The sequence below is a fragment of the Pituophis catenifer genome, unplaced genomic scaffold (assembly GCF_029215685.1).
Source record: "Pituophis catenifer annectens isolate HBS135680 unplaced genomic scaffold, rPitCat1.0.hap2 SCAF_18, whole genome shotgun sequence".
Classification (NCBI taxonomy): Eukaryota; Metazoa; Chordata; class Lepidosauria; order Squamata; family Colubridae; genus Pituophis; species Pituophis catenifer.
The window spans coordinates 3,779,479-3,793,734 of record NW_027256898.1 but is presented as its reverse complement, the minus strand read 5'-3'; the positions used below and the strand labels follow the sequence as shown (position 1 = coordinate 3,793,734).

The 14,256-nt window shown below is 47.5% G+C and overlaps 2 protein-coding genes across 2 annotated transcripts in view; one reads left to right on the top strand and one right to left on the bottom strand.

The window, feature by feature from the left end:
• Positions 1-5: 5 nt before the first annotated feature.
• CPTP (ceramide-1-phosphate transfer protein) lies at positions 6-3,836 on the top strand. The gene is made up of 2 exons (XM_070956120.1): positions 6-127; positions 3,314-3,836. Exons 1-2 carry the CDS (start codon positions 6-8, stop codon positions 3,834-3,836), a joined length of 645 nt encoding a protein of 214 aa, XP_070812221.1.
• A 4,348-nt stretch (positions 3,837-8,184) lies between these two features.
• DVL1 (dishevelled segment polarity protein 1) overlaps positions 8,185-14,256 on the bottom strand; it is a 52,167-nt gene continuing 46,095 nt past the window's right edge. Inside the window, 8 exon segments of the mRNA XM_070956284.1 lie at positions 8,185-10,433; positions 10,435-10,724; positions 12,837-12,864; positions 12,866-13,036; positions 13,038-13,045; positions 13,983-14,016; positions 14,019-14,078; positions 14,080-14,165. Coding sequence (XP_070812385.1) covers positions 10,305-10,433; positions 10,435-10,724; positions 12,837-12,864; positions 12,866-13,036; positions 13,038-13,045; positions 13,983-14,016; positions 14,019-14,078; positions 14,080-14,165 — 806 coding nt within the window. The 3' untranslated portion in view covers positions 8,185-10,304.

The following is a 14,256-nucleotide window of genomic DNA, read 5'->3' as shown; positions in this document are numbered from 1 at the left end:
CCACCATGGCTGACGGCGAGGACGTTCACGGCTTGAAAGCGGTACTGGTCATGTTCCAGAGCTGTCTGAACGGCAAGGAAGAAATCCTCATGGACCCCTATTTAGCGGGCTGGAAAGGATTAGTCAGGTAAGTAGCTTCATCGTCCCCTGTGCTTTGACAAGTCCCGGGCTCAGAATCTGAAGCTGGGTTAGAAAAACCAAAAATGTGGGATTAGAATACATTTAGAGAAACCGGCAAAGAGAATAGAATAACAAGAGTTGGAAGGGACCTTGGAGGTCTTTTAGTCCAACCCCCTGCTTAGGCAGGAAACCCTACACCACTTCAGACAAATGGTTAGCCAACCTCTTCTTAAAAACTTCCAGAGTTGGAGCATTTACAACTTCTGGTGGCAAGTTGTTCCACGGGTTAATTGTTCCAACTGTCAGGAAATTTCTCCTTAGTTCTAGGTTGCTTCTCTCCTTGATTAGTTTCCATCTATTGCTTCTTGTCCTGCTTTTTGGTGCTTTGGGGAATAGCTTGACTCCCTCTTCTTTGTGACAGCTCCTCAAATATTGGAAGACTGCTATCATGTCTCCTCTAATCCTTCTTTTCATTAAACTAGACATACCCAGTTCCAGCAATTGTTCTTCGTATGTTTTAGCCTCCAGTCCCCTAATCATCTTGATTGCTCTTCTCTGCATTCTTTCCAGTCTCTCCACATGTTTTTTACATCGTGGCGACCAAAATTGGATGCCGGATTCCAAGCGTGGCCTTACCAAGGCCTTATAAAGTGGTATCAACACTTCACGTGATCTTGATTCTATCCCTCTTTTGATGCAGCCTAGGACTGTGTTGGATTTTTTGGCAGAGAATGAAGCTGTTTTCTGTATTATAGGCTAAATACACCCTGGGAGGGAAAAAAATGTCATTCGAGGAAACCCGTAGTTGAATTAGCCAGAAGGAAACAAAAACCAGGTGAACAAAAACCACTGCTGACCCAATTAAAAATGGGTTCGAACCTCAGCTTTGGATTCTGTAATCTTCCGTTTTAAAAGGGGATGGGAGAGTGGTGGGACTCATCTCGGGGCGGGGGGGGGGACAGGGGGCGGAGATGAGTCTGCCTATCGAGACGAGCTGGAATGGTTGCTTTCGTGGTGTGGAGACAATAATTTGGTCCTTAACACCAATAAGACCAAGGGAGCTTATAGTGGACTATAGAAGGAATAGATCAGACACCCAGCCCTTGCTTATCGACGGAGACCGAGTGGAGCAAGTGGCCAGTTTTAAGTTTCTGGGTGTTATCATAAAAAGAGGACCTGACCTGGAGAGCTCACATTGCAGCCCTGGTCAAAAGGGCCCAGCAGAGATTTTACTACCTGAGACTTCTCAGGAAACAACAACTGAATGAAAAACTGCTGGTGACCTTCTACCGTTGCACCATAGAGAGTATTTTAACTTACTTACTTTACTTTAACTTTACTTACTTTAACTTACTTACCACCCATGTCTGGTTTGCCAATTTCACAGTGGCAGATAGGATGGCGCCCCAGAGGGTTAACATCATTGCCCAGAGGATCATGGGTTGCCCTCTCCCCTCTTTGGAAGAGCTTGTTAGCTCCCGCTGCCTTAAGAAACTTCAAAACGTTCTTAAAGATCCATCTCATCCTTTTTTTTGAACTATTACCATCTGGAAGCCAGTACAGGATCATAAAAACAAAGACAAATAGGCTGAAAAACAGCTTCTATTCCAGGGCAGTAACTATATTGAATTCAATAGTGCAATATTAATGCAATATCAGGGGGTTTCAATTCAATTGTATAGAACAGTGATGGCTAATTTTTTGCCATCGCATGCCAGGAGTGGGGGGAACGGGGGAGGTTCACACGCGCGTGTGGCCACACCCATAATTCTATGTGCCCCGCCCTGCGCATGCGTGCGCACCCCCCCCCCACCGCTCCTGGCATGCGATGGCCCAGTAGGCCCGTTTTTCTTTCTCACCTGGCTCCAGATCCTCTCTATGCGTCTGGGGAGGACAAAAACAGCCTTCCCCACACACACCCCCCAGGCCCTCCGGAGGCAGGAAACAGCCTGTTTCCCTACTTCTGGTGGACCCAGAAGGCCTGAAAATCAGCTGGCTGGTGCACACATGCGCGCCAGAGCTGAGCTGGCGTGCCCACTGATATGGCTATGTGTGCCACCCGTGGCACGCGTGCCATAGGTTCGCCATCACGGGTATAGAATGTGAAGGATGTGTGTTTGTGTTTTATAGTTACAAGGTACACTGAAGATGGCATTTAAACTAACTAAACATGTAAACTAAAGAAAGAGCCTTGGTAGTACAGTGGTCTAAAGCACCCTGTTATTAAGACCAGCTGCCTGCAATTACTGCAGGTTCGAATCTCGCCAGGCTCAAGGTTGACTCAGCCTTCCATCCTTTCTAAGGTGGGTAAAATGAGGACCCGGTTTGTGGGGGCAATAAGCTGACTTTGTATAAAATATACAAAAGTATGAAGGCTATTGCTTAACGCATTGTAAGCCGCCCTGAGTCTCCGGAGAAGGGCGGCATATAAATCAAATTAAAAAAAAAAAAAATTAAAGTTAGTGACAGATCATTCTAGCCGTCATGTCCTGTGCAGTCAAACCTTGAGGCTTCTCTGACAACTTTTTACTTCAGACCCCACCCCCGTTTCCAAAACTGCCTGGACAATTGATGCAATTATATAAAGGACGTAAATTACACCAAAAAAAAACCCCAACAACCTTTCCAACCCTAATTAGTTTCTGGAGATTTGATTGCGTTCAGTGTCTCCTCCCCATGCAGACAGAGGAAACGTTTGGTGGGCTCGGAGACCCTGGTCCTGTGGCTGCCCAAATTTCTTGGACCCCCCCCCAATTCCCACTAGCCCAGACAATAGCAATAGTAACCCCCCAACCCCATAGCACTTTTCAGCACTCTCTGGGCGGTTTACAATGCAGGCATTATTTGCATATAGCACTCCCCCCCTCCCCAACAATCTGGAAATGGTCTAAGGATCTCCTGCCTGAGCAGGACATTGGGACTAGAAGACTTCCAATTCCGTTATTCTGTATCTGCATCTATTTATTCTGTATCTGGCTCCTCATTTTACCCACCTGGGAAAGATCGGAGCCTTGAGTCAACTTTTGAGCTCTGTCAGGATCGAACTGCAGGCGGGTGGGCAGAGTTTGCTGCAATACTGCACTTAACCACCGTCTATGTCCAGTAGGGGTTGACAAAATCTGGAAGGGGGCATCCGTTCCCGTTACTTTATCATGACAACGTCTTTGCTTTTTGTTTCTCTTTCTCCATGGAGGTTTCTGAACACAATGGGGCCGATCTTCTCCTTCATCTCCAAAGACGCGGTGACCAAAATCCAGATCATGGAGAACTTCCGCAGCAGCGAGCAGCAGGAGGACTACCTCACCCTCCAAGCCATGGTGAAGTATGAGCTGGCCAACGGGCTGGTGGATCTGAGGGAGCCTGGCAGCTACCCTGCCTCAGGCTGCCGGACTATCCTTCGCCTCCACCGGGCCCTGCGCTGGCTGCACCTGTTTTTGGAGGGCCTGAGGACTAGCAGCCCGAGTTCCAAGACGTCAGCGTTGTGCACAGATTCCTACAACGCTTCCCTGGCCAACTATCACCCTTGGATCGTCCGCAAGGCAGCCACCATGGCCTTCTACGCCTTGCCCACCCGAGACGCCTTCCTGGAAAACATGAGAGTGGGCACCACCGAAGAGGCCATTGAGATGCTGGGGGAGGCTCTGCCCTACATCAGCAACGTCTACGAGATCACGGAAAACCTCTATGCAGAGCACAAACTCCTCGACCTCCCCTGAGGGGGGGACCGGTGCTGATCCCAGAGCGGCAGCTCTTCCTGCTGCTGAAGCTCCCCCCCCCCCGCCCCCCCAGATCTCCTCGAAAATCATCTCCTGCTCTTATCAATCAGGTTTCTTCTTGGAAAGCTCCGAGGTCTTCAAGCCATTTCTCTGGTTTGGGTTTCTGGCACTGAAGATAAAAAAGCCTTTATGCTGTTCCCCCAATCAGAAAGCTCTCTTCTTGCCCCCTTTCCTCCTTCCAAAAGCTTTGATCCAGAAATGCATCCAGTCCCTGATCTATCTATCTTTCTTTTTCTTTCTTTTTCTTTTTCTTTCTTTCTTTTTCATCTTTCTTTCTTTCTCTTCCTTTCTTTCTCTTTTCTTTCTTTCTTTTTCTTTCTTTCTCTGCTGTATTTCCGGGCTTCTCGGCGGTCTTGGAAATCTTCCACGTGGGTGTAAAGCCAGTCGATGACATCTGCTCCTTCAAAGAAGAAGCAGGAAGACATGGCAAATATGATTATTTTCCTCTTTCTTTCTTTCTTTCTTTCTTTCTTTCTTTCTTTCTTTCTTTCTTTCTCTTTCTTTCTTTCTTTCTTTCTTTCTTTCTTTCTTTCTTTCTTTCTTTCTTTCTTTCTTTCTTTCTTTCTTTCTTCTTCCTTCCTTCCTTCCTTCCTTCCTTCCTTCCTTCCTTTTCTTTCCTGGCTTCCTCCCGCAGCCCAACCACTACAGCCAACTCCTTTCCAGGATGAGAAACAACTTGGAACCGTGGCAAGGTTTTCCTTTCTGCTCTTGTCAATCAATCAATCAATCAACCAACCAACGCCGGGGCATGGAGTCCCATGAAAGTGCAAGCTTTATTATCCCCATCCAATTAACCTGGGAAAGGGTTTTAAGCATAGGTGGAAACAGAGCGGGAGAATATTACTTAGGTGTGAAGGAGACACGTGAGCTGAACCACTCGCCTCGCCTGGGTTCGGTTGAGCCCACCCCTCCCATCCACAATCAAAGCATGCGATGGGGGTTTCCGGCCCAAAGAAATGCAGTGCCTTTGACGAGGGCTTGTATCTAGCTAACAGTTAGAGAGCTGGGGAAATATGGATGCTTTGGATCACCTGAGACCACTTAGGGCAGGCCTGGGCCAAAGGAACCCTAATTCTGAGCCTTATCTGCGCATCCCTAGTGATGGAAAGGATGCTAGGAGTTCAACGCCTGAAAGGCCACTCCTGAAAGCAGTTTTAAAGAACAGAAGCGTGCTTGAGAAAGAACTCTCATTGCTGATCCTCTTGCCAAATCTACAGGAGGAGGAGGAGAAGGCAGTGCCCGAAAGCCCCGTGAACAATCTCTCTTTAAGGTTGGAAGCTTAGTTAAGAGCTCTTACGACTCTTTGTCAAGGATAAGGTTGGAAAAAGGATCCTGGGATTATCCATGCCCTGGTTCCTTAGCAGTTGCATCATCGCTGAGCAAAAGCATGCCATCTTTGGAGCGGGAAGAAAAAAATAATAATAGCAATTAAGACAATCCATTGATTGGCACACCGACAATGTACATCGGCAACGCCTTTCATCCTCCTCCTCCTCCTCGTTCTTTTCTTGTCGTCTCCTAACGCTTCTTCACACATCTCTAACCTTTCTCCCTCTACCTTGGCAGTGCACTTAAGAGTATTTTAGGGCTACACTTTCGCAGCCTCCTACGCAAGGGCACTGGCTTGGTTCTGAAAGAGGCCTCAACCGTACGAGACAATCAAGACAATCTTCCAGGGATTCACTTCTTTCCTTGACAGCTGAATTATTGGGCATGCTTTGTTCCGAACGCGCACCCCAAAAAATAATTTTAAAAAAATCGTGCCGATCAAGCAGTGCAGCCGGCTATGCCAAGAGACGAAAAAAGACCAAGACTTTTTTGTGTTATGGGCCAAAAAAAAAAAAAGAAAATAAAACAAGACTTGAAAATTTTTCATTTCCTTATAGATCTGGTAACCCATCTCCATACTTTAAATGTCAATCCTTGCAACTTTAGGCAGCTAGCACATCAAGGAGGAGGAGGCTGGGGCACCAACTTGCTAAGCTACACCTCCTGCCTTGAAGGAACCCGCACACGTATTCCTTTTAAAGCCAGGGCAGTATTTAAAAGCCGGTATTCCTTCATTTGCAACCGTCCTGCTCTTACTTCATGCTGTTGCTTCATTCGGTTATGAAAGTGAGCTTGGACTCACTCCTAACAACTAGAGCGATTGGTTTCAGCCGACTCCGAGCAGCCCTTCTTCCCTTCCCGATTACAGCCTGAATCTCTGCCTGCTGATTATTATTTTTATTTCAAAGGGAAGTAATGGGAGGAGGGGGGAAGGAGGATCCTGCCTCTTCCACACCATTGCAAAACACTAAATTCAGCACCGATTAAAGGCGGCTGTCGCTGTTACCTCTGATACGAAGACAATCCAACGACGTTTGTTTCTGTGTGTGTATTATTATTATTTTTGTCACAGTGTTTTGGGAAGATTCCCTGTCGTATTTCTTTCTTGGTACCGATGTAATTTAAGGTATATTTTTTATATTTTCTACCTCCGGTCTGTTGAAATGATAAGTGCTTTGTTTCGGGGTGCCTTAGAAGGAGGTTGCCCCCCTAGAGCCTGGATGTATTCTGCAATGACTCTTGTCCTTTACCGCTTGCGTTGCTCGGCCTGAAATAAACATCTCTACTGCAGCTCGAAACAGATGTGTTCTTTTTCTGCAGTTCCAGCAGCTGGAAGATGGCAGGAAACAAATTAGGGGGGAGGGGGGGGGAAAAGGCCCTTCTCACGTGGACATAGATGTTGTGACCTAGGTTTCCTGAGTCATTAAAACACACTAGTCCCAAAAACCTTTTATTGCAACAGCTGTGAATTACGTTCGTTCACAGCTGAGTCCCAATTAGTTGCAAAAAGTCCTTCGGGAGAAATCACCAACTTTTATCTCCCTTGACATGCTGCCAAAGACCTACTTGGCAAAGCTACACGGAGTCCAGAATCAAACAGAGATGCCAACTGGGAACAGAAATAACAACGTTGCTTTCCTGCAAAGGGCCCACGTGCCTTTGCTCCTCTTTTAAGCCTTATGGGAGGGGCCAATCATCTCCAGGCCTTCCTCCCGAGTCGTCCCTTTTGTTTTAACTGTTCTTGCCTTCTGGCAGCTCTGCGCCTGTATGTCCTGAGGCCAGAGGGACGGAGGAAAATTCCAAAGACTTATTCCAAATGTAAAGCTAGGGAGTCCTAGAATTATAACCTGAGGTGTTCAAAACATTTCGACAAAGGCGGAGTTGCAAGCGACTGGGAGTAACTCTTAGCTAGACAGCAGACATCTCCCTCCGCCTTGACAGACACGGGGTTTTATCTTCAGCAAAGTCAATGACGCAAAGATAGCTAACAAGCAAGGACGCCTTTGAGAATGGATTCCAAGCATGAAGAAGGACTATCCATGGCAGTTTTCCTGGCAAGTATATGAAAGTGGGTGGGTTTTTCTGCCCAATTTCCCAGTCTTGTCTATAGATGTGGGGTTTTGTGGTGGTTTGTCCATCTAACTACACACACCAAGGCTGACCAAAGTCTTGGCTAGCCGGCTGTCACTTCAGCTACGCTGTCTTGAAATGGACTTATAATGGACTTTCTGCAGTGCTGCACTTTGCTCTAAATCAGGGGTGTCCAACCTCAGTGACTTTTAAGATTTGTGGGCTGCAATAATAATAATAACAACAGTAACAGAGTTGGAAGGGGTCTTGGAGGTCATCTAGTCCAACCCGCTACTCACACAGGAGACCTCTACTAGGGATTCGAACTGCCGACTTTTCTGATCGACAAGCTCAGCGTCGTAGCCACTGAGCCACCTAGCCAGGCTCAACTCCCATGCTTAGCTGGGGAATTCTGGGAATTGAAGTCCACAAGTCTTAAAAGTCTCACCGAGGTTGCACACCCCTGCTCTACGGCCTTGTGATATATCTGTATGTTGATGTATGAGCCACGGTGGCGCAGTGGTTAGAGCGCAGTACTGCAGGCTACTTCTGCTGCCTGCCGGCTGCCTGCAATTTGGCAGTTCGAATCTCACCAGGCTCAAGGTTGACTCAGCCTTCCGTCCTTCCAAGGTGGGTAAAATGAGGACCCGGATTGTTGGGGGCAAGAGGCTGACTCTGTAAACCGCTTAGAAAGGGCTGTCAAGCACTGTGAAGTGGTATAGAAGTCTAAGTGCTATTGCTATATGGACACTTTGAGTACTGATCCATTCCGTTCTAATATTTCTGAAACACGGCGAAAGTTGAAATGCACATCGCATCTGCTCTATCCCGAGGGTGGGTGTGTAGGAGTTGCATGCCGATCACGGAACAAGCCAATAAAAGACAGAGACAACAGAAATATATATATATAATATCTCGGAATAAAATGCTGCCACCACCAATGAAGAAAAATCACGAAAGTGCATTTGTCACATAAAAGTAAAAGCTTCTTTCAGAGTTTAAAATAGCATTTACACATAAGCAGCTATATATTAACTATACAGACAACTGGAGTTTTTCATACAATATCTACAAAGAAGCCCTCCCCAAAATTCAGAAAAAAAGGAAGATGATATTAGAAATAAGGGGAGTGGGCCATTCACACATCATCGAGAACACAATCTTGGGTATGACCCAATGTTAAGGTATTTTAGAGAGTTGGTGGGCAGGGATTTCATTACCTGCCTTTAATTTCATTTACTTCAGTTTTTTTTTCTCCTCTACTGTACATAAAATTCTGTATGCATCATTCTAATCCCTGATTAGAATGTTCCTTTGACTTTATTCCTTACTGTCCAGTAAAATGCAACTTTAAAGGGGAAGAAGCAGCTAACTCAAAACATCCAATTTCAATATTTTCTCCGGGCCCAAAACAGGCTCGCTATTTGGCAACAGGAAGGATGAATGGGAAGGCAGATAGGAGGCCACGTCCACAAAACTATGGCTGGCTTATCCCATCATAGCCAGGTGTAAAACTTTGGGGAGTTAGGGATCTCCCTATGGAGAAAAGGAGAATGTGTCAGAGATTTTAAAGGGGTAAATTGCATCTTTTCCAAACCGTGAATCAATAAGCTGAAACATGCTTGCTTCAGTGAATCCATGAGGACTAGCTTCTCTGCATGATATATATTGGATCGTGCTGGCCAGCAAGATATACCAGCCACGCGGAACGACAATACAATTCCAGAGCCTTTCTAGGAGCCTGGGGAGGACGAAAACGGCCTTCCCCACCCCCCTGGAGGCTGGAAATGGCCCGTTTGCCGACTGGTGGGCCCAGAAGGCCTGAAAATCAGCGCACCGGAGCTGAGCTCACATGCCCACCGATATGGTTCTGCATGCCACCATCACCATTCGCCATCACGGCCCTATAACATTTCAGACAAATGGTTGCCCAATCTCTTCTTAAAATCCTCTAACCAAAGGGGAGTTTTAATTACGCCGTAGGAAGGCTTGGTCCAGTCTCAAAAAGGAAGGCAAAATTGTGGCGAAAAGAGAGAGAGTGGCAAGACACAATTTAGGGTGTGTGACCAACAAAGGCAGCAATGCTCTCTCTGTCTGGAGCAAGGAGAGGGATGGATGGAACACCACTCGGCAATAATTGCCTGCTGGAGTGCCTGCTGAAGCCCTTACAACCACCAGAAGCTTCTTTCAAGGTGTAAAATAGGCAACCCAAAAGTTCATGGTTTCGGAGGAGAAAATTTAACCCGTCGAGTTTTTCACAAAATGGTCTTTCCCTTCTTAAGGGGAAAGGCTCAGCAGGTATGAACAATAGCCCAAAGGAAGGAGGAAACACACCTACAGAGAGATCTTCACCCATCGTTGCAACGGAGTTCGAAAAACAATGAACCCAGATGCACCCAATGTCACCCACGCCCCAGTTGTGTTGTCTTTATCAAAGCAAATCCTTCTTATTGTTAAGTTTTTATTTCCCCCTATATATATATATATATATATATATATTTAAAGGTGCAAAATACGCAGGACCGGAGAATTGCCAATGTTGCTTTCGTTTCGTTTCGTTTCAAACTATTATATAAAATACGATCCCTTAGTTAAGCCAAGGAGAACACAGTAAAATTGCACTGAGAAAAAGTGCCACGCATAACAAAAGCTCATTTAAGAGATATCTAAGAGAGAACATCTATCAATCACATTCAGAAAAACGGAAGGGAAGGGAAGGGGGAGGGAAAAAAGGGGGTGGGTGGGAGACAAAATATGCCCGATTGGCAGATTTAACATCCTGGAATCGCTCTTCCCCGTTTTTGCTGGCAAAACACAATCGAGCGTCAGAAGGGTGTGACATGCAAAAGATTGTCAAGGGAGGGGGGCAAGGTGAGTGGGAAGGGTGTGTGTGGGAGGGGGTCGCTCTCTTTCCCCGTTGCTTTGAAAGGAAAAATAAAAAGTCCCGGGCCAGTCTGCTGACAGACCAGGAACCCTTCTGCACGGACTCTCTTAAGAAGGCACTTCTGTTCACATGATGTCCACAAAGAATTCGCACGGGTTGCCCATGGCTTTCTGGAAGGACTGGCGGCTCCCGGTCAGTTCGGGAGGGATGGAGCTAAGTTCCCGCACGGGGGGTCCTCCGGGAGGCCCGCTAACAGGCGTAGATTTTGCTTCCCAGCTTTGGGAAATTCCCCAGAGAAGGCAACCCGCCTGGCGGGCCGTAAGAATGGTGACTGCGAGGACTTCTCTCGCTGAGGGTGGCCGACACGTGGCTGCGGTGGCTAAGCTGGCTAGGGGGCCGCTCGTGCCGCAGGACGCTCCCCCCACCCCTGCTCCAGGTGGCTGGGTCCGACCCGCTGCTGCTGCCGCCGCCTGCTGACTTGCGGTCCTTCTCCCGACGCCGGCTGTTCTCGCTGTTGCTTCGGTTAGAGCCGCTACTTTTGCTTCCTGGAAAAGGGAGGAGGTGAACAAGGAGAAGGAGAAGGAACTGGTTTAGGCCCGGGAGAAAAAGAAGGTGTTTTGGTATTTGCTCGCCCGTCAGACAATGGGAACCGCGGAAAAATCCTTGGGAGCGATGAAGCAGAGGCCGCGGGATGAAGGCGGATGAAGATGGGATGCGGAAACATGCGGAGATGCTCAAGCGAAGCAAAGCGGGAGCATGATTTCGAATGTTTGGTTTGAAGGGAATGAAGCAAAGCAAATCATGTCAGCAGGAAGAAGAGAGACACTGGAAACTGAATGTCGGGATAAGGTCCTGTGCAAATATGAAGTCCCTGGGCTCCAAAATCCCAGATTTGGAGGAGATTAGATTTACAGAGGAGACCCTGTAACCAGGGATGGGCTTAAAAATTTTTTAGCAAGGGGTTCTCTGCCCGGTTGCTGGGTGGGCGTGGCCATGATGGGTGTTGCCTAGTCAGCCTCCTGCAGCACGGCAGGAAGGGGCATTTTTGCCCTCCCTGGGCTCCAGAGGCTTTTCTTGAGCTTCCAGGAGGGCGAAAATGGCCTCCCCAGGCTCCGGAAGCTGTCTGGAGGCCAGAAACAGGCCCATTTCTGGAATTCCCGAACTTCCGATAGGCCCGTTTTTCGCCCTTGAGCCTCCGCGTGCACCCTGCACTCTCCTCCATCCAAAATGGGCCGCATAGGGACTCCCGTTCCAATTCGCTCATGTGCAATATCCACACATACGTGAGACGTCGGACAACATAGCAATTCGCTCGCACGCGCCGTCCACCCATGCGTGCGGCATCAAAAACCACAGCGACAGAGGATCCAGGGGCCCACACGCAGGTTGCCACTACCGGTTCATCCAAACCAATACGAACCGGCTGAATCCTACTACTGCTCTAGCGGCAACCGCGATTGGTTTCTGCCTCTCCGGGGAATTCTGCAAGCAGTAAGGCCAAGGCACAGGGTGCTTTTTAAATACAGTTTTTTTTTTTTTTAATTAAAGGACTTAGATGAGGAAGTGGGGAGAAACAAGTTCAAAATTCCAGAGGAGGGAGAGAAAGAAAAGAGATGAGAATCTGCATGGACTGAAAATGAGCTTCGGAAAGGGAGGAAAAATATGCTTACCAATCCTTTATGAATCCTTCAATCTAAGGCTTGCTCGGGATAAAACAAGGAGAGAGCAATTACCGAAAGCAATCTGAGAGGAATGTCACAGCAGCAACACTTAAAACAACAACACATGTCAGCCAGAAGAGCCATTTGAAAAGACTCTGGGGCCCTCTTGTCACAAATACACTCATAAGGCAGCCACGTACAAAGTACTCCTCGACTTACAACCACAACTGAGCCCAAAATTCCTGTTCTTAAGCGAGATGTTTCTTAAGTGAGTTTCGCCCCCATTTTACCACCTCTCTTGCCATAGTCGTTAATTGAACCACGTGCAGTTGTTTAAGTAACATGATTGTTAAATGAACCTGCCTTCCCCCTTGATTTTGCTTGTCAGAAGGTCACGTGACCCCGGAGGGAAACTGCGACCATCATAAATGTGAGTCCCGTTGCCCAAGTGTCTGAATTTTCAATCACGTGATCGTGGGGATGCCGTAATGGTCGTAAGTCATAAATCGCTTTTTTTCAGTGCCATCTGAGCGGTCACTGAATGAACTGTCGTAAGTCAAGGACCACCTATCCTTTGTGCTGGCAAACTGGGAGCTCTGCAAGAACCAGCGCTGAGTTCAGAATTGAGTTCTGAATGCAGAACAGGTGTTGTTGCTGTTTTTGGGAACAATGCTCATCCTTTGAAACTTGCCGGCTGAACGAAACCAAGCTAGGTGTGTCAGCACAGTTTGCAGCTGCTAAACTTTTCCCCTAACCAGGTTAACAGGTTAACCTAACAGGTTAAGGAACCTGTGTGAATCCACGCAGGCAGCTCAGCTGAACATTGTTCCCCTACCCGATGGCGGTAAACTCGGAACTCCATGCAAGATGGACGCAAGGGTCCGTGAGAAGGGGACAGGCAAAGAGAGCGCAGGTGGGGGCCGGGGGAGGAAGGAATAATGCGGAACAGCCAGGGGAGCAGGAAGGCAGAAAAAGCTGGCATCCGAGAGGGCCTACCTTCGCTGTGCTGGCTTCCCGCGCTGCCCGCTGCCGTAACTGAAGCCAGGGTCCTGGTAGGCTGGCGGGAAACACGGAGGGGCAAGGGGATACTGGTAAGGATAACCTGCCCCCAGCGGCCAAGGCGTGGAGGGGTGTGGGAGGGGGCCCAGGGTGTCTTGATCAGAAGCCCCGCTGGAACCGTTGTTGAGGTTCATTGCAAGCCATATCTGGAGGAGAAAGGGGGGAGGGAGGGAGGGAGGGGAGGGAGGGAGGGAGGGAGAGAAAGAGAGGGAGAGAGAGAGAGAGAGAGAGAGAGAGAGAGAGAGAGAGGAGAGAGAGAGAGAGAGAACAGCTCAATAAGCAGAGAGCTCAAGTGCACTCCTGCCTGAGAACCATCAGTTTTTCCTTCAGCATCTTGGATCTCTCTTAAGCCACCAAACTGGATCATACAAAATTTAATTTTTTAGATTTTTTTAAACCCCACCCCTTATTATTTTATTATTTTTATAAATAAGGTGGCAAACGTACCTAATATTCTTCCTCCTCCTGTTTTCTCACACAATAACAACACTGCGCGAGTTGGGTTGGGCCGAAAGAGAAGGACTGGCCCAAAGTTGCCCAGCTGGCTTTCATGCCTAAAGCCGGACTAGAACTCAGTGTCTCCTGGTTTCTACAAGGTGCCTTAACCACTAGACCAAACTGGCTCTCAATGAAAGCAGCCTTTTTCAATAGAAATGCTATTATCTGTAAGTCGGCAAGTTTGACTCTTGGGAGGTGTTACGGGAAGCAGCTTGCCACTCTCTTTTGGAAACGCTTTTTTTAAAAAAATCCCAATCTACATTCTTGGGATTTCCTGGTGGTCTCCTATCCCAGAGCAAACCAGCTTTTTTCACGATTACTCAAGGTCAGCTAGCTGCTGTCCTCTACTGAAGCAAGAATGGGAAAGAGGCAATGATTTAAATTTTTACAAATAGAGAGACTTATGGGAAGTTGGTAGTTTAAGGGCTTGGTTTAATTTCGAGGTCAAGTTCCCCTTTTCTAGTTCTGTATGCGGAGACCACGTGCATAAATACAAACAGACCAAAAACCAGCCTAAGTAAGCAAAGGGGAAACTACCTAAAAGAGCAGCTTATCCAAAGGAGACGTGCCACGGAGGCCACTTACTGCCACAAAGATCTCCAAACACATAATAGCACTGCTACCGAGAAAGTAAATCTTATTCACAGTGTGCCTGAGGTAGCCATGCTTCAGCATGCTGCTGGGCATATTTCCGAGCTTCTCGGCGGTCTTTGAAATCTACCACGTGGGTGTAAAGCCAGTCGACGACATCTGCTCCTCGCAAAGAAGAAGCAGGAAGACGTGGCAGATATGATTATTTATTCTTTCTTTCTTTCTTTCTTTCTTTTCTTTTCTTTCTTTCTTTCTTTCTTCTTTCTTT

Excerpts from the sequence above, each read along its gene's own strand:
- CPTP (XM_070956120.1), top strand. The coding sequence starts at position 6 with ATGGCTGACGGCGAGGACGTTCACGGCTTGAAAGCGGTACTGGTCATG. Across the intron at positions 128-3,313 it reads GGCTGGAAAGGATTAGTCAG|GTTTCTGAACACAATGGGGC; the intron begins GTAAGTAGCTTC and ends TTCTCCATGGAG.